The following is a 26,948-nucleotide window of genomic DNA, read 5'->3' on the forward strand; positions in this document are numbered from 1 at the left end:
AGATAGTGTAATATCTGTCACCGTTACATTGCGCAATTAAATACGTACCACCACTACTAACTTCACTCAGTTTGTGACAACAACATGAGTCCATCATGTTATTTAGCAAATTTTGAACAATGCCATAATACATACAACATTGCTTGATACAACTATTTCTTTCATGAAACATACAATAATTATTTTCTAAGCCTATCAGCAGCATTAACACCCTTTAGCAACCAAAGACTTAAGAAATATATCAATTTACGCATAAAACTTTCATCATAAAGAGTTATAGAAGGGTTAAAAATGAAGTGAACTGTTGTCAAGCAACAGAATCTAATATGGAAACTGGAAATAATGATGAAGTATTCTCCATATAGTATCAAAATAACAAATCAGTACTGTTAGGCATTGTTTCCAGTATCAATATTTTTAACTGCGGGAAACATATCAAGAAGAAAAAGAATTAACCAGCACATCTTTGAGTGAAGAATTATGAATTCCTTAAACAGTAATTACGACAGCTCAGTTTAGGTATAAATAGATGTTTGTAAAAACTGAGCAGCATTAATCAGAGACCGCCTGAAGATGGCATGAAGCCTGTCTGCCGAAATATTGTGGAGTAATTACAACATGACCCAGCCAGACACCCGAGAATTCTACAAGCTTTGGGAAAACTATCTGAACTCCAAGTACTTTCTCTCCAACAGTACTACCAACATCCTGATCAACCTATGTGCTAGAATATTGATTTTCCAGGTATTCAACTGGTCCAAAATGCCATGTTTCTCAAACTACTTTAATGTGTTATAAGTGAGTGTCTTAGAAGTTCTTCCCAAAAGCATCAACAACTGCCTGGTCAAGCTGTACACCAGAAGACAATTTTTCTTGGTGTCTAACTAGATGACAATTTCAATGTTTCAGTACCCTTTATTTCCATAAAGTTATCATCAGTTGCTGTGAGTGAGTGTGTTGGTATTTCTACCTGTCTATCTGGAGTCCACTCAGTGAACATGTTTAACATCATCACTTGTGACACTGGAAGAAGATGGTCTTCAAAATACAGTACAGAAAATGAGATCTCCCAACATCACTGGACACCTGTGAATGCCTTTTCTACTATATCACATTTCTGAATAAGTATAGTATCCTTTCTCCAGCTCAATATGGATTCCAGAAGGGGCAAACAAAGTTGTTTATAAATTTCTAGATACAACTATCACTCTCGTAGATAAGAAACAGCCAGCTGTGGGGTTGTTCCATGACCTCACAAGGGCCTTCGATATTGTAAACCACAGAATACTATTACAAAAACTATATAACTATGGTATACAGGGCACTGCCTACAATTTGTTTGCAAGCTACCTACTAAACAGAAAACAGTATGTGCAGATATGTGAGGTCATCCCTCCAGGAAAATCCACAGTTTCATGTTCTGATATGCAAACCATAAAACATGGTGTCCATCAAGGATCAGTTTTGTGCCAGATCCTATTTCTCCTGTTCATTAATGATCTTCCCCTTCACCTACAGACTTGCAATACCTTCCTTTCTGCCGATGACACCAATATTCTGATATCTGACTCAGAAGAACGCATTGAAGCTCCAGTCAGCCAACATACAGCTCTACTGGATTCATGGCTTACAGCTAATAGGCTACTTCTTATTGCAAAAAAAGACTGTAGGCCTAACATTTCATACAGTCCAGAACAGAAATCCCACCATCCCGACTATACAAATAGGTGGAAATAGTATTGAACTGGAAAATGTAACTAAATTCCTTGGAATATCTATCTCTGACATTCTGAGTTGGAAAAGACACACTGACAGCTTAGCTACCAAGCTAAAAAAAGTATGTTTTATGCTTCTGTCAGTCAGGGAAGTGACACTTCTAAAAATCCTAATGTCAGGGTACCATGCTCTTTACCACTCTATGCTAACACATGGACTCTGGGGCTCCAAAAGAAAGCTGTAAGGGTACTGTTATTTAAAAAGCAGAGAGGCTCATGTAAAAAGCTATTCTGAAAACTAGGTATTCTTCCACTTCCATTCCAGCACATATTAGAGATACTAAGTGTCACCAAGCTAAATATTGGCAGCCTACAGCAGAATCTGGACTATCACCAGCACAACACTAGAAGGAAATATTAGCTGACACAGTTTCCCCATTCCACTAAATTATATGTTTATAGTGTAGAATGCATGGGGATTAAACTATATAATCATCTACCACCAAATGTAAAAACATCAACAATCCAGCACATTTTAAAATAAGGCTTAAATCGACATTATTAAAATATTCTTTTTATAATGTACATGAATATTTAGAAAGTGATTTTTTCTATGTAATATATTTGCACACTTATCTTTCTGTACTATAATTTATCTTCAAAATGTAAATTTCAATAAGGCATAACCGACTGTTAAAAATTTATCTACTTGTCTGTACTCTTTATATTTATCTTGTTAATCTTAACTAATGTATAAATTATGTAATGCTTATCTGTACTTAATTTGATTTTAAATGTATCATCAAATTTTAATTTGGCTTAGTTGACCTTAATTTTGAACAAATTTAGAGTGTACTCATACTATATCTTGTAATCTATAACTATCATACAATTGCGTAAATCAAGTTGTATTTAATTTGGGATTACGTATTTTTAAATGCTTAACTGCTATAATGACTTGTCCCATAATATGTAGTACTCTCTGTACGCAAAATGACTCAGTGGATCAATAGAGAATGAATTAATGAATCATGTATCAATCATACAGGTGAGTAATCAGAAACTGCAAATTATATCTTGCATTAGTACAGTTCTAAGACTGGTTTCAGAATTACACCGGAAATCCTGCTAACCTCAAATTGTCCATATATAGCTCAATTAGTAGCACTGCAACTTATTGTATATAGCCTGACAACGACAGAAAGACCCACCCAAATGGATTAGATTAACAACTGAAATGACCATACTATTTGGGCCAGTATTTATTATTTCTAACAGTTCTGACCTACAGTAATAACCAAGAAAGAAGTGAGTGATCAACGCAAATTACAAAGACAGATTCTGAAAAAAGTAGGCCCTTAGCTTTAATACTGTTTTGATTTAACAGTACACTTTTTTATACGTAGTAGTATTCAGCACACCATTCAAACTCACCTGCAAGTTTAGTGCATTTTTCATTTTTGTTGATGCAGGGTTCATTATGATCTGAACAAGACCATTATAACGCCGAATGCTAAGTTCCCTATAGCTCACAGTACCAGCATTTTGACGAATGCTTGTTCTTGACTTAGCATGCTCATCATCTTTGCGCTTCTGTTTCTGAACATCATTCTCTAAAGTTTTCACCAGAGTGACATACGCTGGGGAAAAAATGTTTAAGTACAGTTTAAGTACACACTAATGAGCTGAGAATACTTTTAACAATAACATGTGAACATTTAAAATGAAGTAAAGTTTCCACTGTACATCTGAATGTACATTTAATTTCAAACATTTAAATAAAAACTCCTCTTCATTTACAGAGCTACAACAATTTTGCAGTGTATCACAAGCCACAGGCTACTACACAGTTACGAAACAATTTACTTAAGGTGAAAAGTACCAAGCAACGTCTTTATTAAGAATATGAAGATATTATCTTCCTTGAAACACGAAAAATTATGCTACACAGAATGGAGGATTAGACAATATAATGAGGATTTTAGATTTCCTGAAAGACTAAACATTATACTACATACAATGGAGGATCAACAATAATTCAATTTATAGTCAATTAAAAATTAAGTCCAAAACAATACTTACAAGCAGCATTGGGACTCTGTGGATGTGAGCGGTTTGTATCTTTCTTCTGTGATGGGTTTGGAGTACTTAGTTTGCTCCTTGCTACAACCTGAGTGTTTTGACCAGACGATGACACTTGGAGACTTTTATCTTCTGCTGCAAAAGCTGATGCAGCTTCAGCTAAACAAGTAGTGAGCTCTGCCTCTACATCAGTTGCTGAAACTGGTGATTTCTCAAGACTACTAGAAACCACTACTGGCATCCCAGTAACCTCTGATTTTTGTGTCCTGTCCTTTTTCTTTGCTTTCATTACACTGTTTTCTTCAGATAACTTAGCTGATTTTGGGAGTTTTTCTTTGTGGGAATTTTTCTGATGCATTTTTGTCACATCTGGATTGAATTTACTTTTATCAAGAGAAACATTTTTTGGTGCATTTGGCAAAAGAACTTCTTTTGATTCATGTTCTTTCTGTGATATGCTTGTCTTTAATCTTGGTAGTGTTTTACTATCTGCAATTCTAGTACTTGAAGTTTTAACAGATTTACTTGCACTTGTCACCTCCTTCTGAATACTAACAGTTCCATTAAATTCCTTCTCCTTTCCTTTCTTATCTTTATATGTCTGTAGAGGCTCTGCTTTTCTGATGAATATTGGAACACCCTTCTTACGAGCCTCTGCCCCTTGCTTTGAAATCGATTTAAGTTGAGATTCATAAACAACTTTTTTGCCACTTTGACCATCACTGGCATGTTCACTCTTATGTTGATTAATACCAGTATCACAACTAGTACGTGGTATCACAGTTGGGCTTGTGCTGCGACTAGAGAAATTACTGCTGGAAGAATGTCTACGAATTATTCTTGATGCCTCAGCCCGTAACTGCAATCGTGGTGGACATGGTAAAGACTGAGTTGGTGATGGGGGGTCAAAGTGAACAGTCGACGGAGGTGGTGACCGAAGAGTTTCACGAGATTCCATCCGTTTGGGTGGTGCCATTTTGCTGTCTGCACTCTGCTGGTGGTCTGATGTGCAAAGTAACTGCCTCTTTGCACGCAAGTTAACTGCCGGATTCTGCAAAGATTTCAGTCTCAGAACAGCATTCTTCACAAGGCGGGTTTTCAATAGAAGATTCTTCTTTTTCCACCGGGAAGAGTTCAGTTTCGGTTTTATTGGTTTTTTCAGATTGTTACTGGAAGAAACATCATTATCACAAACTGCAGACCTTCGTCTTGAGTCACCTAATTCTGCTTCATATAAAAGATTAATTGCACCTTCATCTATAAGTAATTTATCTACTTCACTTCTTCGGCACCGTTTCTTGGAACCAGATGAGGCATCTGGTAACTTTTGATCTTCCCCACTGTCTTTACTGATACCCCTACGGATATTTTTCTCAGTATTATCTGCCCTGTTTTTTAGATCAGACATTTCTGAAACTGGTGTATTATTCGCATTATTAGGAACAGCATTAGTTGAAATTGTCTCTTCTACACTGGCTTTGTTTTTGTCAAGATGATTTTTTACATTTTCCACACTAGATTCTCTATGAAGTCCTTTTGTATCCACTTCTGAGGGCTTGTCAGAAAGGTCACATTTCTTATCTTGAACTGGTGACTGGCTCTCATTTATTTTCTCCATTTCTGCAGACGATTTCACAACTGACTCAATTACTTTAACAACATTTTCACTAATTTTTTTATCTGTTGAATTTATTTTCTTTGAGTCTTTTTGTAATTTTTTCACTTTGCTTCTATCAGCTCTTCCATTCTCAATGTTTTCTGATACATTCTTAGTAGTAGATAGCTTTTTCTTTTTTACATTATCAGAGGCAATAACGACAGCTTTTCTTTTCCTGTTCTTTTTCTTCTTTAACTCTGCTACATCATTTTCCTTTGGTACCTTCTTTTCTTCAGTAGTAACATTATGAGCATTGTTTTCAGTAAGTGCATCAATAGCAGGCTTCTTAACATTCTGCTTAGTTTTCTTTGGCGACTTTTCTTGCAATTTATCTGTTTTCTTCTTCCGTGGAGTTGTCTCAAATTCCATCAGTTGCTTCAAAGCAAGTTCTTTTTCAAGCAATGGGTCCAACTTAGGAGGGGTTGTGAAATGATTTCCATTTGTAGGAACTGTAGAAGGAACTGTTCTTTGTAGTTGACACTGTGGTGTAGCTTTTATCTCGGGTATCCAGTTAGGGTCTACATCACCCTCAAGTATAGCAAGTAACTCCTTGTCATCAGCAATAACCTTTTGTTCTTGGGCAGAAGTGTTCTCTGATACAATATTACCTGATTTCACTGACAAATCAGTCTTTTGTAGAACATCAGTAGGTTGTGCTGCAGTGGCGCCTGAACTAGATGATGATGATGGAGCAATATGATTTGCAAGTCTCTGCGTTAACTTAATAGCAAAAAAAATATCACCACCTTCTGGTGTGTCATGAACTGGATACTTTTTTAAAGATCGTTCGAGCAGTTCTTGTGCTAGTTCGTCCTGGGTCACAATCTGGCTTGTTAAATTTCTATATGGCACTTTTACACCCAGACGTGGCTTTTGTGGTTTTCTGCCTCGTGTAACTAAGTCTTCTGCAGGATTTTCAATATTCCGCCCCATTAAATGTGGAGGAATTGAAAAATTTGGTGTTGGAAGCGGCAAAGTTGCTGCGTCTCCATTTGCAATATTTTGAGAACCCGATTCCTGGGGCATCCTTATATCATTGGCTGATAACTGTACTGGCGAAATTGGTGTGCTATTTGGTACGTCAACAAATACTCCCACACTTACTGGTTTTTGTCCTGCGCTGTTAACAGTAGCTGCCATACTTGCATTTTCTTTCTTGTTTGAACACGGAGGTGATCTTGATGCACATAATACATTGATTAGGCATCTTGTGCAGCCTATAGTGTAGTGTCGCGCCGCAAAATGAAGAGCATTACAATCAGAGAAAACGAAGTCTTTACCGTTTTCACACTTTCCTCTTGTTCACAGCTGATCAATCCACTCTTTCATTATCGTGGCAAAGCTGCAAGGAAAATAAATGAAATACAGTAGTTGCTGGTTGTATTGAACACAACACAATATTCGTACGAACCGGTCACGCTGACGATAACACTCACTTTATCTGAGTAGCAAAAATATGTTTTGCGAACATTAATCAAGGTGTTTGTTGATGCACCTACCAAACCTATCCTAAACGAACAACAACAACAACATCAACAAACGAGTGTCGTCACGTGAAGACATCCTGCCAGAGTATTCACAAACGCAATCCCTAGTACATTAAGCTAGGACAGATGCGTTCGTATCTTCGACCCAAGAATAATATGTATGGCTGGCTGCATTCCAAAACACAAATTATCATTTCTTGTGAATACTCTACGCAAAACTCTCCTATTTTTCATAACGTAAAACCGAGAAATATTAAGTCAAAAACTCGTTTATATATTCAGACCAAAATTCTACATACCGAAGTATTGTTTATCCAAAATATCTACAGCAGAGAATGTAGCTGTTATTATACACATGAATAGGATTCCACTTCCATGCTTCATTGAAAGTTTGAAATGCAAACCGATCACAACATACCGCGACAGCGTATGAGGTCGCTTCTGTCAAATACATTAATGACCGCGCGGGCATTATAAGTCACCATTATAGCACAAGGATACTTTATTTTATGGTAGGGGAATGTAACGTGTTCCATTAACACAAAATAGTAACAACTATTTCGTCATCTGTGTTCCCGGGGGTGCCAGTAATGCGGATATCATAAAAAAACACGTTTCTTCTCTCTAATGACTTAATTGAATAATATTCCTCATCCAAATTCCTATATGACTTTGTAAAACTATTCAGAGATAGAGTACTTGGGAGCAATAAAGCATAGATCCACTATCGATTTTACTGTAAACACGGAACATTTTAAAACCCATGCAAGAATATTGCACTTTACTGCGGCAATAAGAAAGAAGACCGTGTAGTTCTACTATTCCGAATCTGTACTCAGAAAAATTTTATGATGTTTAATCTCATTCACTTCCTTCGCATTGAAAACTGTCAATGCAGTACAAGTTATTTTAATTATTCTAGTATGCAGAAGGCGTGAATAATTCTGTTTACCCATGTCAAAGACACCGCCTTACACATGTTATTCGGACAATTCACGCCAATGAATCAGCAAAACATTGTATCTTATCACACTTCCAAATAAACCGTAATTAATTCAGCAATCTATACAATCAGACTCGGCGAGAACTTTGCCCAGGTTTATTGCACATCACATTAGTACCGACGTACGCCAACGCTACGTTCCGAGTGTAAGTTTTTTAAAACAAATTTTAGGAGAGGAAACGGTCGGGGAAATAAGCTTTTAAACTATACCAATTGGGTTCCACACGTCCTAGGTTTGGCTATAATTATTTTAAGGGATTACAAAAATATATTATTATGAATTATTTCTAAATCCTGGATTGAATTGTTCAAATCATTAAATGCAAAAACTAATGATACTTTTTTAAATTGTATTTTACAGCAGAGACCACACTGTGGCCAGAAAACCTTGTCACTCCTAGAAAAATAGAAATCAGTATATAACACCCAAAAAGATAACATTAGCTATAAAATGAGTAGTCAGTGGAAATTCGAGAATTTGGATGTAACTCAGAGGAAGGGCCTCTTAATCATAACAATAAATAGACCCAACAAGAAGAACGCGTTTTCACGAAAGGTCTGTTCACTGCAAATACTTCTATGATACATAATAATCTGTATACAGTTAAAATATATTTCAAATAATATCTGTACTAACCCCTCATGTATTACTTGCTGTGGTTGATTTCAGATGTATGAAGGTGTAACACAGATTCTGAATGATGCAGCACATAATGATGAAGTGTCGATAGTAGCTTTTACAGGTGCAGGAGATTACTATAGCAGTGGAAATGATCTGTCAGGATATTCAGATTACGAAGGTGCCAGTACTGGATTTAATGCAAAGACGACAGACACTGTGAAGTACGTATTACTTACTTAGTTCCACATAATGTAGGATAGTAATACGAAGTAATGTTACAGACTTTATATCATACACTGAAATAAGCCTGTATAAAAAAACTGTAAGCACACTTTTATATTTGCTGTAGCTAACCAAGAAGGAATAGAAATATTTGTGTTCTAGTGGATTATTTTCTTTAATTGCTCATTGGTTTGGATTATGTCAAAACCACTGACTCAAAATCTGAAGCAATGATCGTTACCATTCAGCATTAGGGATAATGGACTTACAGGAAACAAACAAATAAATAAAACTAATATTGAATTTCATGTTTTCACATCATTAAATCCAGTTGTTCTGTGAACATAATTAGAATAAATGGTATATCCTAGGCTAGTTTTGGATGTGTGTCCCAAAATTATCAGTGTTGTTCCATTCCCAGTTTTATCTTTGTACCTTTTTCTCCGTAATTCTTGCTGGTTCACAATGAGTAGTAATTCGAGAAAACCCAAAAATTTCAGATTGAACATCCACCTGTACCCATTTGTTTTCGCATACTGTGATCCACGGATGACCATAAATACACCAGCTGTACACAATGCAGCTGTCAAGTCACATGAAATAAGATGCTTCGTTCCACTCATTAACAATGTGCAATGTAGCGTTGCAGGTAGTGCAGGAAAAAGAGGGTGGGGGGGGGGGGAGGGGGGGGTTTGCAGTAAGGGACTCTCTCTCTTCCACTGCTCCCAGCATCCCCACACCCCATAAAAAGTGCCGAGTCATCTACATCTACATGCATATTCTCACAAATGACTATGAGGCATACAGCTTAAGCTACGTGGTATTGTACCACATGTTAATGTTTCTTCCACATGTTAATGTTCCTTCCCATTCAATTAGTATATGTAGAGCATGGGACGAATGTGTGCTTCAAGGCCTCTGTGTGCATTGTAGTTACCATAATTTAATTTTTATGATCCCTTGGAAGCAATATGTAGGTTTCAGTGGTGTATTCCTAGATGCTTCATTTAATAACAGTTCTTCAAACTTTGTAAATAGGCTTTTGCAAAAGAATTGATGGCTGTCTCCAAGTGACAATAAAATCCATGACACTCTCCCTTGAGTCAAAAATACTTGTGAATGTTCATGCTGCTCTTCTTTGTATATATAAATATCACCTGTTATTCCTATTTGGTAAGGGTGTAGCCCACCTGAGCAATATTCTAAGATCAAACACAAAAGTCATTTGTAAACAGTCTGCTTAGTAGACTGACTGCATTTCCCCAGTATTGTGTCAGTGAATTGAAGTCTGCCAATGTTCTTATTCACTACTGAGCCTATGTTATCATTCCATTCCATTTTGTGATAAGTGTACGAATTTATGTTTCTGGACATTTAAAGCAAATTGCCAATCCTTGTTCCACACAGAAATCTGATCAGACAGAAAATTTGTGCAACTTTTTTCAGATACTACTTCATTTTAGACAATGTGTAGCCTGCAGGGTGTCTGAGGTTACTATTAACACTGTCTGCCAGGTCATTAACATATAACATGAACAGCAAAGAGCTTGATAAGCTTCTCTGAGGAACACCTGATGTTATTTATACTTCTGTCAATGATTCCGCCTCTAAGATGACATGCTGAAGCACACTATGAAAAAATACTTAATCTAGTCAAAAGCTATGTTTGATGCTCCATATGATAGTACTTTTTATCATAAGCATTGGTGCGGCACTGAGTCAAATGTTTTACAGAAGCCAGTTGCCTAGAAAAGTGCAAGTTGAGGTTTGTGTGACTGATGTTTTCAGAATCCTTGCTGGTTTGCACAGAGAAATTTATCTTTTTGAGATATTTCATTATATTTGAAATCAGAATATGTTCTTTGACCCAAGTGAGGTGGTACAATGGTTAGCCCATTGGACTTGCATTCATACACACGTGCCCGCCCATTCTGATTTAAGTTTTCCGTGATTTCTCTAATCACTTCAGGTGAATGCTGGGATGGTTCCATTGAAAAGGTATGGCAGATTTCCTTCTCCATTCTTCCTCAATCCAAGGTCGTGCTCCATCTCTATGACCTCATTCTCAATGGGACATTAAACACTAATCTCCTCTCCTCTCCTCATCTTTTATGACTCTACAGGAAATGAATGTCAATGTAATTGGACAGTAATTTTGTGGATCACTTCTGCTACACTTTTTTGACGTGTTCTTTCTTTTAATGACTAGGCACAGATGGTTGAGGGATATGTGGTGTATTATGCTTAATATTGGAACTAAGTCATCTGCAACTTTTGTGTCTGACAGGAATTCTAATGCACCTGGAGCCTTGTTTAATTTAAGAGATTTCAGCTGTTTTTCAAAGCTACTGACACTACTATTTATATCACTCATCTTTTCAGCAGTGTGAGAATTAAAATGAGGCAGTACATTGTGCCTTCTTTTGTAAAGAAACATTTGAAAAAGAGATTCAGCACTTCTGTTTTTGCTTTGCTACCCTCTGCCATGCATCATACAGTGGCTTGCGGAGTATCTATGTAGATGTAGAATTTCAGATCCTGTGTCATTTATGAGTATCTGAACACCACCTTTGGTGCCACTCACAGACTTTATATATTACCAGAATTTACTTGGGTTTCAGGAATTGTCTTTCAGCAAGATTCTGCTATCGTAGTCATTTGAGGCTTCACATATTGCCCTTCTGACAGTCACAAATATTTCATTCAGTATTTCTTTATCTATAGTTTTATGCATTGTTTTACACCTACTATGCAATAGTTATTGTTTCTTCAGAAGTTTCATCATAATAATTGTATACCATGGATGATTTGTCTCATCATGAACTAGGTGCATATCTATCCAGTCAACTATTCTCATAAATCTGAGTCACAGTTCCTGTACGTGCTTCTGGCCAAAGATAATGCCTTGGGTTCCTCTTTGAGACATGGTATGATTATGTCTTTATCTAGCTTTATTTTCATTTTTTACTAAGTATGTAAATATTTCTATATGTTTTTTGCCCTTTGTACTGTAGTAATCATTGTTGCCATGACTACTTCATGGTTACTGATACCAGTTTCAAAGTGGACAGCCCCAAAGAGATCAGATTTATTTGTTACCATTAGTCCTCAAAGATGTGTGTCATGACTGGGCTTCCAAAATGTGTGTTATTAGCAGTTTTCAGGGAAGACTTTTAGTAACTTTTTGGAGCATATTTTGTCACCCTTGCCACTTACAAAATTGTAAGTGTCCCAGTCGATTGTTGGATAGTTAAAGTTTCCTACTAACAGTATCTTCCCCACAAGAACCATGGACCTTGCCGTTGGTGGGGAGGCTTGCATGCCTCAGCGATACAGATAGCCATACCGTAGGTACAACCACAACGGAGGGGTATCTGTTGAGAGGCCAGACAAATGTGTGGTTCCTGAAGAGGGGCAGCAGCCTTTTCAGTAGTTGCAGGGGCAACAGTCTGGATGATTGACTGATCTGGCCTTGTAACACTAACCAAAACGGCCTTGCTGTGCTGGTATTGTGAACGGCTGAAAGCAAGGGGAAACTACAGCCGTAATTTTTTGCCCGAGGGCATGCAGCTTTACTGTATGGTTAAATGATGATGGCGTCCTCTTGGGTAAAATATTTTGGAGGTAAAATAGTCCAGAAGGACATCGTTATCAGGAGAAAGAAAACTGGCGTTCTACAGATTGGAGCATGAAATGTCAGATCCTTTAATCGGGCAGGTAGGTTAGAAAATTTAAAAAGGGAAATGGATAGGTTAAAGTTAGATATAGTGGGAATTAGTGAAGTTCGGTGGCAGGGAGAACAAGACTTTTGGCCAGGTGAATACAGGGTTATAAATACAAAATCATATAGGGGTAATGCAGGAGTCAGTTTAATAATGAATAAAAAAAATAGGAGTGCAGGTAAGCTACTACAAACAGCATAGTGAACGCCTTATTGTGGCCAAGATAGACACAAAGCCCATGCCTACTTCAGTAGTACAAGTTTATATGCCAACTAGCTCTGCAGATGACGAAGAAATTGAAGAAATGTATGATGAAATAAAAGAAATTATTCAGATAGTGAAGGGAGACAAAAATTTAATAGTCATGTGTGACTGGAATTCAGTAGTAGGAAACGGGAGAGAAGGAAACATAGTAGGTGAATATGGATTGGGGCTAAGAAATGAAAAAGGAAGCCACCTGGTAGGATTTTGTACAGAGCACAAATTAATCATAGCTAACACTTGGTTCAAGAATCATAAAAGATGATTGTATACATGAAAGAAGCCTGGAGATACTGACAGGTTTCAGATAGATTATATAATGGTAAGACAGAGATTTAGGAACTAGGTTTTAAATTGTAAGACATTTCGAGGGGCAGATGTGGACTCTGACCACAATCTATTGGTTATGAACTGTAGATTAAAACTGAAGAAACTGCAAAAAGGTGGGAATTTAAGGAGATGGGACCTGGATAAACTGAAAGAACCAGAGGTTGTACAGAGTATCAGGGAGAGCCTAAGGGAACAATTAACAGGAATGGGGGAAAGAAATACAGTAGAAGAAGAATGGGTAGCTTTGAAAGATGAAGTAGTGAAGGCAGCAGAGGATCAAGTAGGTAAAAAGATGAGGGCTAGTAGAACTCCTTGGGTAACGGAAGAAATATTGAATTTAATTAATGAAAGGAGAAACTATAAAAATGCAGTAAATGAAGCAGGAAAAAAAGAATACAAACGTCTCAAAAATGAGATTGACAGGAAGTGCAAAATGGCTAAGCAGGGATGGCTAGAGGACAAATGTAAGGATGTAGAGGCTTATCTCACTAGGTGTAAGATAGATACTGCCTACAGGAAAATTAAAGAGACCTTTGGAGAAAAGAGAACCACTTTTATGAATATCAAGAGCTCAGATGGAAACCCAGTTCTAAGCAAAGAAGGGAAAGCAGAAAGGTGGAAGGAGTATATAGAGGGTCTATACAAGGCTGATGCACTTGAGGACAATATTATGGAGAAAGACCTGAGTCGAAACAAGGCCCCGGGAGTAGACAACATTCCATTAGACCTACTGACGCCCTTGCGAGAGCCAATCCTGACAAATCTCTGCCATCTGGTGAGCAAGATGTATGAGACAGGCGAAATACCCTCGGACTTCAAGAAGAATATAATAATTCCAATCCCAAAGAAAGCAGGTGCTGACAGATATGAAAATTACCGAATGATCAGTTTAATAAGTCACAGCTGCAAAATACTAACGTGAATTCTTTACAGACGAATGGAAAATCTGGTAGAAGCCGACCTCGGGGAAGATCAGTTTGGATTCCGTAGAAATATTGGAACACATGAGGCAATACTGACCCTACGACTTATCTTAGAAGCTAGATTAAGGAAAGACAAACCTACATTTCTAGCATTTGTAGACTTAGAGAAAGCTTTTGACAATGTTGACTGGAATACTCTCTTTCAAATTCTGAAGGTGGCAGGTGTAAAATACAGGGAGCGAAAGGCTATTTACAATTTGTACAGAAACCAGATGGCAGTTATGAGTCGAGGGACATGAAAGGGAAGCAATGGTTGGGAAGGGAGTGAGACAGGGTTGTAGCCTCTCCCCGATGTTATTCAATCTGTATATTGAGCAAGCAGTGAAGGAAACAAAAGAAAAATTCGGAGTAGATATTAAAATCCATGGAGATGTTCGCCGATGACATTGTAATTCTGTCAGAGACAGCAAAGGACTTGGAAGAGCAGTTGAAAGGAATGGACAGTGTCATTAAAGGAGGGTATAAGATGAACATCAACAAAAGCAAAATGAGGATAATGGAATGTAGTCGAATTAAGTCAGGTGCTGAGGGAATTAGATTAGGAAATGAGATACTTAAAGTAGTAAAGGAGTTTTGCTGTTTGGGGAGCAAAATAACTGATGATGGTCAAAGTAGAGAGGATATAAAATGTAGACTGGCAATGGCAAGGAAAGCGTTTCTGAAGAAGAGAAATTTGTTAACATCGAGTATAGATTTAAGGGTCAGGAAGTTGTTTCTGAAAGTAATTGTATGGAGTGTAGCCATGTATGGAAGTGAACCATGGACGGTAACTAGTTTGGACAAGAAGAGAGTAGAAGCTTTCGAAATGCTGAAGATTAGATGGGTAGACCATATAACTAATGAGGAGGTATTGAATAGGATTGGGGAGAAGAGAAGTTTATGGCACAACTTGACTAGAAGAAGGTATCGGTGGGTAGGATATGTTCTGATTCATCAAGGGATCACCAATTTAGTATTGGAGGGCAGTGTGGAGGGTAAAAATTGTAGAGGGAGACCAAGAGATGAATACACTAAACAGATACAGAAGGATGTAGGTTGCAGTAGGTACTGGGAGATGAAGAGGCTTGCACAGGATAGAGTAGCATGGAGAGCTGCATCAAACCAGTCTCAGGAGTGAAGACCACAACAACAACAACAACCAACAGTATGTTGAGCGAACACATGTTTGAGTGAGGTGAGGTTTTCTTAATAATTTTCAGTTGCACCAGGTGGTGAGTAGCCCATTTCTCATTAAGCTATCATTTCAATACACATTTATATTTATCTCAAAAACCTAACTGTCATTGATTCTGGCTTTTAACCATCTTCCTGCACATAGTAATATATGAGCACTGTTATTTTGGGGCTGCTTCAAACTCCGAAATTTTGCACCTATAGCATGATGCTTGTAGTTACAGCAGTAATGTATTATACAAGAGAGAAAACTCATCTGCGTCACAGCTACTGTAAATGAAACTAAAAAGCTTATTAGAAGGCAACAGTGACCACATATATGACTACACTGTCAACAAAGTACAGCTAAGTTATGCCTGTAAGTGGGTGTCTGTAAACTAGAAAAAGGGACTTAACAAAATGACCTGGTGTTACTTTCATACTATAAACAGTACTGAAACATACTAACAAAAGTTTAGATAAAATCCAAGTGGATTATCTGGTAAGAAAAAGAAAGCTCAGACAGCAAATCAAATTCACTCATGGTGTTACATAGTTCATATAATACAGGAGTACCTTTAGAAATGTGGAAGGAGTCAAGGTATAGAGTAACAAATTTACATTTGTAACAACCGAGATCTATTTTCAATGTTCACTGCTACTTGTCATGCAGCTTACAAGACTCTCCAGTCATTGACTATAGATAATCAGACAGTTTGTAGCAGTAGTGGTTAATAAATTATGTTTTCAAGTTTCTTTTGAACTGTCAGGGATTCTGAATGCCTCATTCTATGTCAGACTGGAACTTGTTGAAGACTTTTACATGGGAATCTTGGCCAAAGAAAGCAAAGTCTGGAATTAAGGTCTTCAGTCTGTAGCCTGTTTAATGCAGTTCTTCATGGAAGTCTATCCTGTGCAAGCCTCTTAGTCTCTGTATAATTATTACAATCCACAACCATTTGAACCTCCTTTTGTATTCAAACTTTGCACTGCCTCTACAGCTTTCACCCTCCACACTTCCTTCCATTACCAAACTGATGTTCCTAGATGCCTCAGGATATGTGCTATCAACTGAAGTTACAAATTTGCTTTTTCCCCAATTAAATTCAGTACCTCTTCAATAATTATTCAAACTACCTAACTAATCTTAAGCATTCTTCCATAGCACCACATTTCAAAAGCTTCTCTCCTTGTCTGAATTGTCTGTTGTCTATGTTTCACTTTCATAGAAGGCTGCACTCCAGGAAGGTACCATCAGAAAAGACTACTAAACCTTAAGTTTATTTTAAATGTCAACAAATTTCTCTTTTCTTGTTTATTGCTGATCTTCATTTTGTATCTTCACTACTTTTGCCATTTTTGGCCATAATCATTTCTTTTGTTGCTCAAATACCAAAAGATATCAATTACTTTTAGTGCCTCATTTCCTAATCTAATTCTCTCAGAACTGCTTGATTTAATCTGATTACATTCCGTTGCCATTATTTTACTTTTATTCATGTTCCTTTTACAGTCGCTGTTCAAGCCGCTATTTACATTTACATCTACATACACATTCCACAAGCCACTGTATGATGTGTGGTGGAGGGTATCTTGTACCACTACTAGTCATTTCCTTCCCTGTTCCATTCACAAGTAGAGTAAGGGGAAAACAACCATTTATACACTTCCTATGATCTCTAATTTCCCATATTTCACGATCTTTATGCAAAATGTATGTGGTGGCAGTAGAATCATTTTGTAGCCAACTTCTGGTTCACTAGTGTTTTGTGGAAAGAACATCTTCTTCCCCCCAGGAAATCCCATTTGACTTCATGAAACATTTCCATAATATATTTGCATCTTGATCAAATCTACCAGTAACAAATCTAGCAGACTGCCTCTGAATTGCTTTAATGTTTTCCATAAATCTGACCTGGTGGGGATTCCAAAAACTCAAGCAGTACTGAGGAATGAGTCACAGTGGTCTTTTATATTCGGTCTCCTTTAGAATTGAACCATACTTTCCTAAAATTCTCCTCATGTACCAAAGTCGACTTTTTGCCATCCCAACTGCCGTCCTTACATGCTTCTTCCATTTCATACTGTTTTGCAATGTTATGCCTAGACATTTAATTGACATGGCTGTGTCAAGTGGCACACTGCAAATGTTCTATTTGAACAATATGGGATTGTTTCCTTCCTCAGCTGCATTAATTTACATTCTTCTGCATTTAGATCAGGCTGCCAGGGAACAGTATATGATTGTTTTCTCTCCTCATATGCATTGATGTACATGCTTCTACATTTAGATCAAGCTGCTGTTCATCACACGAACTAGAAATTTTGTCTAGTACACCTTGTACCATTCTACAGTCACTCAAATGACAACACCGACCTGTATACCACAGCGTCATGAGCAAACAGCTACAGATTGCTGCTCACCCTGTCCATCGATCATTTATGTCTACACAGAAGAATAGTAGTCTTATCACACTTCCTGCTTTTCAAGGTAATGAGCGAGAAAAGGGTAAGCTGAATTTTGCACAGGCAATGTCCATCTGTGGAAAGATGCTTTTCTGTCTCAGAGAAATCTGATCAGTTCCTCTTCCCAGTCCTGTGCCATCTCTGACAGAATCGCAATGTCATTGGCAAACTGCAAATTTTTATTTCTTTTCCCAGAATGTTAATTACCTTTCCAAATTTCTCCTTTATTTCCTTCACAGTTGGCTCAGTTTACAGATTGAATAACATTAGGGATCGACTACAATCCTGTCTCAGTCCCTATGAAACATGTCTTCTCCTACCTATCATCTGACTGTTATAGCTGCAGTCTGGTTCATGTGATAACTACGTGCTGAATCCCAGGTTTGGAATTGGCCTTAAGTTCACATCCAACCGAACACATTCATACTGTCACTAGCCTGCCCAGCAGTCTTCAGGTCTTGCATATGGCAAATAAAGGCAATACATTAAATATTCTTGAAGAAGTGGAGGTTATGAGTTCCCTGAGAATATACCCTCAGCAGTCAAGTTGCACTTATACATAATGGTTTATTAGCCAGTTTTTAGTGCATCAGTGTTTAATGATTGCTTATGCCAATGTTTAGTTGGGTCCCTGTTTCTCTTTGTTCTATTATGTTTCTTATTGTTGTGTATCATCCTGTTCCAATGCTTTGGTACGTCAATGGATAGAATTTATTTACGTTTGTCACATCATGCTTTTCTGTAGCTTGGCTGTTTTACAAATTATCATTGTATGGTCAGAATAATTTATTGAACCATTTTACACCCATTAACATGCTGTTTTTCTATGGATAACATTGGCCCTTATAATAGTTTTTAAGAAATTTGTGTCAGTTTCAATACATTGTAAGGGATCAACCAGCTTTTCCATCAGCCTTGCCATCATTCTAGATGCCTAGTTATCCATGAATGCACACGAAACTTCTCTCCATGTCACTGTCACAGTTCTGTCTTGCCATGCAGCCTGTCATTACTCATCCAGTGCAAGTGCTCATGACAATAAGTGCAGCCTCTGCCATCTGGCTCTGCAATGTGTTGCTTTCTGCTGACTGAGGTGTTTAAGTACAACGCAATACTCAGCCTTGTTTCACTTCCTGTCAGTTTTTTGCTAAGTCGTAAAATAGTTTTGCATTGGATTTTTTGGGGAATGACCCACAATTTAACAATGAATAATGTGGGTCTTTGCCAGCATATTTTTCAAACCTTTTTAGGTAACTGAGGGATCGGTGTTGATTAATTTTAAATAATCCCATAGATGATCATACAGATTGCCCTACCATTAGCTTGTTAGTAGGAAGTTTTCATTTTAACTTTTGCCCTTTATAGGTGTCATGGGAGCATATCACGAAAGCATTCTATGTTATTTTATGCTATTGTGTAATTGATGTCCACTACATAGAAAAAAATTGCTAATAATGAACGTTGGATCATTCCATTCTCTTTTCTATCAGAACATGACTTGGTTTTTTGAGTGTGTTCATTGTATGAATCTTTTCATTTTTTTATGTTTTCTTGACTTTTGACATGTATAACTCCATACAGACTGCACTTGATGACACAGCTATAATGCTGTGAAACTGGTCGTGCTTATAAATAAAGTACTTACATCTGAAGTGGTTTTTATCTTCAAAAAGTTGTAGATAATTTTTCGGTCCATGTATTTTATGCCTGCCACTTCCAAAGTTTCAAAGAGTGTAGTGCGATCAGCTCTGTCAAAAACTTAGTATAAATATAGAAATGCGATAAATGTAGGTCTGTCTTTCTTTAACCTATCTTCTAAGATAAGGTATTGGGTTAGTATTTAATCACGTACTCCTACATTTCTCTGAAACTCAGAATGATCTTCCCCATGGATTAGCCTCTAACAGTTTGCCATTCTTCTGCAAATAACTCATGTAAAATACTGCACTCTTGACTTGCTAAACTGATGGCTTGGCAGTATTCATAACTGTCAGCACCCGCTTTCTTTGGAAACTGGAATTATTACATTCTTCCTGAAGTCTGAGGGTATTTCACCTAAGCCACATATCTTGCACAGTAGTTAGAATAAATTTGTCATTGATGGCTTTCCAAGTGATCTCATTAATTCTGAAGGAATGTTGTCTAATGTAGGGAGGCCTTGTTTTCACTAAGGTCTTTCAATACCCTGTCAAATTCTTGTCACTGTACCATACCTCCCATGTCATCTCTACCTCAAGTTCGTTTCCCTTACATAGACCTCGTGTCTGTTCCTTCCACCTTCCAGCTTTACATTCTTTGCTTAGTATAGGCTTGCATCTGAGCTCTTAATATTCATACAGTTGCTTTTCTTTTCTCCAAAGGTCTCTGTAATTTTCCTAGAGGCAGGATCTACGTTTCCCCTAGTTATGCATGCTTATACAGCCTTACATGGGTCATCTACACATTCCTGCTTAGCCATTTTGCACTCCCTGTCAATCTAATTTTTTAGACATTAGTATTCCCTTTTGTCTGCTTTATTCACTGCATTTTTATATTTTCTCACTTCATTACTTAAATTCAGTGCCTCCTCAGTTATCCTGGGATTTCTATTAGGCATTGTCTTTGTACCTATATGATCCTCTGCTGCTTTTCCTATTTCATCTCTCAAAGCTACCCATTTGACTTTTGCTGTATTTCTTTTCCCTGTTTCACTCCAATATTGCCTAATGCTCCTTCTAAAACTTTCAGCAGCAGGTCAGCAGGTGGTTTGTTCAATTTTTCTTGGTCCCATCTTTTGAACTTCTGACCATTTTGCAAATTCATTTTTAGCTTGTAGTTCATAACCAATAATTATGGTCAGAGTCTATATCTGAGAATGTCTTACAGTTTAATATTGGTTTCAGAAATCTCTCTTATCATTGTATGATTAATATGAAACTATCCTGTCTCCCCATGTCTCTTTCATACATACAACCTTCTTTCACAATTCTGAAATCCAGCCTCAGTGGTGATTAAATTATGCTCTGCACAAAATTCTACCAGGTGGCTTCCTCTCCTACTATTTTTCCTTGACTTCCTTTTTTTATTATTAGATTCCATTGGCTCATCACAGTTTCCTTTAACTAGCAGAATAATTTCTTGTATCTCATCATGCGTTCTGTCAATATTTTCATTATCTGCAGAGCTGGTTGATATATAAGGTTGTGCTACTGTGGCGGGTGTTGGTCTTGTTTATATCTTGGCTACAATAGTGTGTTGATTATGCTGTTTGTAGCAACTTAGCCACATTCCTATTTTTTTAATTCATTATTAGTCCTACTCCTGCATTACTTGTATTTGATTTTGTACTTATAACCGTGTTCTCACCTGATAAGAAGTCCTGTTCATCCTACCAATAAACTCCATGTAATCTCCACTGTATCTAACTTCATCCTACCCACTTCCCTTTTTAAATTCTGTAACCTACCTACTCAATTAATATTTTGAAGACCAAGTCAGAGCATAAATCAGGGCACAACTTTGTGTTAAAACAACTGCTCCAGAGTATAGGTCGAACCTTGATTTTCTCGACGCATGAGCCACCTGCTGCTCAAAAACTGGACTAATTTCATTTGAGAACAATGTGCGAATGTCTGGCTACATGTCCCTTGACTGGTGCTGCCTTCTGTTGTCAATTTCTAGAATTGTTTTGAAAAAAAAAAAAATTAAAAAAAAAAAATACTGAATATAACAGATACTGTCGCGGATGATTAGGCCCATATGGTCACTTTGACGTAATTTCTTGTGTGTACTACTAGGTTGCAGTTTGCTGTAATGCTGTTACAAATATGTCATATTTGTTGAGTGAGCAACAAGAGGAAGAAGCTCGCTTAGCTCAAGAGGATGAAATTGCTCATTGACTCACCTTGCACTTTTTTCTTGGGAGGATAAATACACTTAGGCCCGGTATTCTTCCAAATGACCAGTCTCCAAAGTGTTGCGAAATCTAACATTCTATACTCCAACTTGTAAAAGACCAGTACTGTTTCTCCTGGAGATGACCTCCTTTTGAGTAGTTCCCACCAGAAGATACCAATTTTGCCTCCAGAATATTTTACCCAAGAGAATGCCATCATAGAGAATACCATCATCATTAAGCAATACAGTAGAGCTGCAGGCCCTCATGGGGGGGGGGGGGGGGGGGAGGTCATGGCCATAGATTTCCCCCGCTTTTAACAGATACTCTGCCATTGTGGTTGGACACAGGGTATGTGTCCCTGTATCGTTGAAGCATGCAAGCCATCCTACCTTGGCAAGTCCTGTGTTTCATGAGGTTACACCGAAGACTACATGGATAAAATTTTATGGAATGTGTTAAGATTGTGTAACTTCACTTCAACTTATCATTTCTGTTATTTGCAAATAATAATATTGACGAATATATGTGTTAGGAAGTGGGTATAAAAATTCCAACATCTTTGTATTGGCCTCTTAAAGATGTATATTTCATTCATCCACACTGTGTCTTCAGAGATGAGGAATGAGTGAAGTCGTACTTTACTAGGCACAAGCAGACACTGCAGACTGTACTAAGAACAATTTAAGATTATTGCTAATCTTATCATACTGATAATTATAGGAATTTCTTCTAAATTATTTTTTTTGTTTTTGTATCAATAGGAAACTTTGCTAAGAACATGAAAATTTATTTACCTTCAGCAAGCAAAACTCTTAAACCTGCTGATGACAACACGTAAAAGAACAAGAAACTATTGTAGCTTTTGGAACTATTAATTCCTTCCTTGGTGAGGAAAGAAGGGTAGGTTGGGGAAGGTAAAAAGGATAGATGGTCACTCAGTGAGAGGGTACCCATCTGTTGTGAGGACAAGGGGAGACTTAGATGAACGGGGAGCCTCCTTGTACTCACAACAGGTGTACTTCCTTTCCAATGTTCTCCAGTCTATTGCACTTCTCTCACTGAGGAATGCATTGATAGTTTCAAAAGCTAAGCTAGTTTCTTTCTTTTTTTATGTATGTATATTAGCAGTGCTAAGGCTCATCTCGTTAAGGTAACTACTTGCTAACAATGCTGTCTCATAATTTTATTTATTTTTATGTATATTAGAAGAAATACAGCAGTTTGGGATGGGGAGGAGGGAAGGACCACTCCTCCTGCTCGTGTGATATACAGCTACTGTTTTTATTTAACATTTTAAACAAGGCTTTTATGTAACTTCTTTCAGCTAACACATCAGCAGTCTGTATAAGGGCAAAGTCAAAACCTACTTAAGATTTACATTAGAGCTAAGCAAAAATCATGTTCTTGAGTCCAAATATTTTGATAAATTGTAGAAAGCATGTATAATGGGGTATTCTTTTAGTTTTTTTTGTAATATTTATGACTTTTCAGTTTCCTGTGTTGGCAAGAACAGTTACATTTTCTGACCAAAATAAATGGCCTTTTGCAATCATGTGACTATGATAGGACTGTGCACGCGTGTGCGCGCGTGTGTGTGTGTCTGTGTCTGTCTATTGTTGGTGAAGGCCTTAATGGCCGAAAGCTTTAATTGTGAGAGTCTTTTTGTTATGCCTATCTGAGACTTAGTATCTCCGCTATATGGCAAATTGTGGTATAATGGATATAAGTGAACTGCATCATAACATGTACACCAAGCATGGACTGCACTTAAACTATAAAGGAAAAAGGTTTGTGTATGATCATGTTAATGAAATAATTAAAGAAAGATTTGTACAGAAAAAAAAACTGTCTACAAGTTTCCTGTACATCCTGTGGGTTACAGTGAGGAAAGTAAACTGAACAAGAAAGAATAAAATAAAATGCAACTCTACAGTGATCTGAATTTAAAACAAAGGTATGTGATGCTGTAAATGTGACATCCAACTACCAAGCAGTGTATAAACCCGATCTAAAAATTTATCACCATGACGTACAATCCCCTTGTAATAAAACTGACAAAATTAACATACTATTCAACATACAAAAATATCCAAATTGATTTTGTCTTCCTACTATTGCAAGAATAAGAGCAAATAGAATAGGGTGGCAATTTACATAAATGAAAATATGGATTTTACTACTATACCCGACTCAACAGGAATGAATGTCAGAAAGGACTATGAAATTACTGCTATAAAAATTATTAACTTTAACTTGTTTATTGCCATTGTTTCCTGATCACCATCTGGAAATTTTGAACTTTTTGTAGATAAGTTGGTGTTTCTGATGACAGAGTGATACCTGCTAGGTACCACCTTTACATCCTCTGCCCCCTTCCCGCCATCTCCAGCCAGCTGCATCTGGATGCAGACTTCATGCTGTAGTGGGTGAAGTTGATTGCTGATCCAAGGGCCTCGGTAGCATTGTGGCCAGCCCCAGAAGCCAATTTCTTCTGACGTGGCGACAGTGCTTCTTCATCTTTTTTAGTGATCATGATGGGAGTCAACCTCCATGTAGATTGCTGCTGTGCTTTAGTCGTGCTCAAGGCTGGATCCCAGGCCTTGCTTGATTGAAACTACTGTCCTTATGTATTAGTCTGTCATGCAGTCATATCTCTACAGCTTCTTTGAAATTACAATTGCAGAAGGCATTGGATTGTTGCAACAACTTGGTGTCATCATAATTTATGGTATGTCCATGGGAGAGGCACTGCTCTGGCACAGTGGACTATGTAGGCTGAACTTTTTCAGCGTGGCATTTATGCTTAGTGCATCTCTTCTGTTCTGTCCAGGTAGTCTGGCCTATATACATTTTTCCCCACTGGCGGGGACATCAGGGACTCCTGGTCTCCTGACCCAGGTAACCCTTGACTAATCCCAATAAGGCTTTCGTCTGAGCTGGTGGTGGAACATGTAGTTGATGCTGTGTTCCCAGCATATTCTTCCAATTTTTGCTGATATGTTCCTGACATATGGTGTAATTGCTGTTGCAAATGCTTTGTCTTCATCTTCACTTCTTAAAGCACATGATATCTCACAATTGCTGTAACTGTTCATATGGAACATAGTCTGTAAGTACTGCAGTTCATCTGCTTGACTGTCATGGTCCAAGATTTCACATGCTATGTGCATTAGTGTGCTTAGAAGACATTCTTGTTATCAAGGAGTATGACAGCTGTAAGCATACAAGTACAAATCTGTATGTTTCGGTTTATGGTAGATCTGTGTCCTAGTGCACCATCTGTTCTTCGTGTGATGAGTACATCAAGAAACAGGAGTTGATGGTTTTCTTCTATCTCCATTGTGAATCTGATGTTCTGCTCCAGCGAATTCATGTGTTGCTGGAAGTCTTGTAGGTCATGTCGTCCTTGTAGCCAGATTACAAATGTATTGTCTACAGATCAGTAAAAGCACAAGGTCTTGTAGCCTACTGACTTCAGAAACCTCCATAAACACATTGGCCATCACTGATGATAGTAGGTAGACCACTGCTACTTTATCTGTTTGTTCATAATATTCTCCATCGAATAGAAATTAGTTGACATAAGCATAAATTCAAATTAGTACTGGTCCAAACTTTTCTCATATAAGGCTTCAGAAGACCCTTAGAGTTGCCCAATAAGGTCTTCTTGGCTCACTAGGAAGTTCTGGAACTGCTGGAGAAATGTGCCAAATTTTGTTTGTGGTGCTGGTATTTGCTCACAAAGGGGCAATTCATATGTTGGTGCACCAGTGCTGCTAACAATTGGACGAAGAAGCATTTGTCCCTTATGGGCTTTCAGTAGAAGGAGCTTGATGGTCTTCCTCTTCAATTGATTAGTAAGATCAGATTCAATTCTCCTGTACGTGTCATCCTCCAATAGCTCGTACAGCACATACAGAAGAATTGAAGATGATCCTACCAACTGACTGAGGAGGAAGACCATCAAGCTCCTCCAATACACATTACAGACAAGAAGACAGTGAAGAAACTTTATTCATGACCAGGCGCATCACCTAAAGCCCACGAGGGAGAAATGCATATTCATCCAATTGTTAGTAACATTGGTGCACCAACATATGAATTAGCAAAACACCTACCAGTGATTTTCGCCCCCTTTTTAGGCAATGCCAGCACTGTATACGAAATTCAGTACATATAATCTAGCCGCTCCAGAAATTCTGACTGGGCCAAGAAGACCTCAATGTGAGCTTCGATGTGGTATCTCTGTTTACAAGATTACGTCTAAGAAATTACTTAAGCCTCATATGAGAAAAGTTTGGACCACCACTAATGAAACTGTTTGAATTGATGCTTAGGTTAATGTACTTTCTTTTTCATGGAAATTATTACTAACAGATGAAGCAGTTATGTGCAGTCCACTATCACCATTTGTGGCCAGTATGTTTATGGAGGCATTTGAAGAAGCAGCCCTGGAGCCAGCAGGCTACAAACCCTGAATTCACTGGAGCAGAACATCAAATTCTTAATGGAAATAGAACAAAACCATGAACTCCCATTTCTGGATGTGCTCAACATGCAAATACCAGATGGCACACTAGGGCTCAAAGTGTATCGTAAACAAACACGTGCAGTTTTGTACTTGCAAGCAGCTGTCATGCCCCTTGACAATGAGAAGGTGTCCTAAGCACACTAGTGCACAGAGCATGCAAAATCTCAGACCATGATAGTCTAGTAAATGAATTGCAGCACTCACAAGCCTTGTTCCATATGAACGGTTAGGGCAACTGCCTGATACAACATGCATTAAGACTAAATAAGTTGAGACTACAGCCTGTTGAAGATAAAGTATTTGCAATGGTGGTTATTGCATATGTCAGTAAAACATAAGCAAAAATCCAATGAATGCTCTAGGAATACAACATCAAGAATGGAATGAGCATCTGAGGATTGTGAAAGGGAAGGTGAATGGTTGACTTCAGTTTATTGGGAGAATTTTGGGAAAGTGTTATTCATTTGTAAAGGATACTGCATATATGACATCAGTGTGACCTGTTCTTGAGTGTTTGGGATCCATAACAGGTCAGAATAAAGGGGGACATCAAAGCAATTCAAAGATGGGCAGCTAAATTTGTTACTGGTAAGTTCGAACAACACTCAAGTGTTATGGAGATGCCATAGGAACTGTCATGGGAATCCTTGGAGGGAATGCTACATTGTTTTTGAGGAACACTGTTGTGAAAATTAAGAGAATGACATTTGAAGCTGACTGCAGAGCGATTCTACTGATGCTTAAATACATTTCCTGTAAGAATCAGGAAGATAAGATACAAGAAATTAGGGCTCATATGGAGGCATAGAGAGAGTAATTTTCCTCTCACTCTGTTTGC

At 37.7% G+C, this 26,948-nt stretch overlaps 2 protein-coding genes across 5 annotated transcripts in view; one reads left to right on the forward strand and one right to left on the reverse strand.

Annotated features, from left to right (window-relative positions):
- The window catches only part of LOC124787907, a 97,485-nt gene extending 90,148 nt beyond the window's left edge, over nucleotides 1-7,337 (reverse strand). Inside the window, exons 1-3 of one of the 2 annotated variants that reach the window (XM_047254888.1) lie at nucleotides 7,241-7,337; nucleotides 3,798-6,796; nucleotides 3,150-3,355 (exon numbers count right to left, since the gene is read on the reverse strand). In XM_047254888.1, the coding sequence (XP_047110844.1) occupies nucleotides 3,150-3,355; nucleotides 3,798-6,594 (3,003 nt within the window). In that variant the 5' untranslated portion in view covers nucleotides 6,595-6,796; nucleotides 7,241-7,337. Of the gene's footprint in view, nucleotides 1-3,149; nucleotides 3,356-3,797; nucleotides 6,797-6,890; nucleotides 7,210-7,240 lie in introns of those variants that run through there. The other variant, XM_047254887.1, reaches the window with a different exon arrangement.
- Nucleotides 7,211-26,948, forward strand: part of LOC124787910 (enoyl-CoA delta isomerase 2-like) — a 107,951-nt gene continuing 88,213 nt past the window's right edge. The window contains exons 1-3 of one of the 3 annotated variants that reach the window (XM_047254896.1): nucleotides 7,211-7,453; nucleotides 8,306-8,500; nucleotides 8,615-8,787. In XM_047254896.1, the coding sequence (XP_047110852.1) occupies nucleotides 8,396-8,500; nucleotides 8,615-8,787 (278 nt within the window). In that variant the 5' untranslated portion in view covers nucleotides 7,211-7,453; nucleotides 8,306-8,395. Of the gene's footprint in view, nucleotides 7,454-7,583; nucleotides 8,178-8,305; nucleotides 8,501-8,614; nucleotides 8,788-26,948 lie in introns of those variants that run through there. The other 2 variants (XM_047254895.1, XM_047254894.1) reach the window with 2 other exon arrangements.

Source organism: Schistocerca piceifrons, chromosome 3 (assembly GCF_021461385.2).
Source record: "Schistocerca piceifrons isolate TAMUIC-IGC-003096 chromosome 3, iqSchPice1.1, whole genome shotgun sequence".
Taxonomy (NCBI): Eukaryota; Metazoa; Arthropoda; class Insecta; order Orthoptera; family Acrididae; genus Schistocerca; species Schistocerca piceifrons.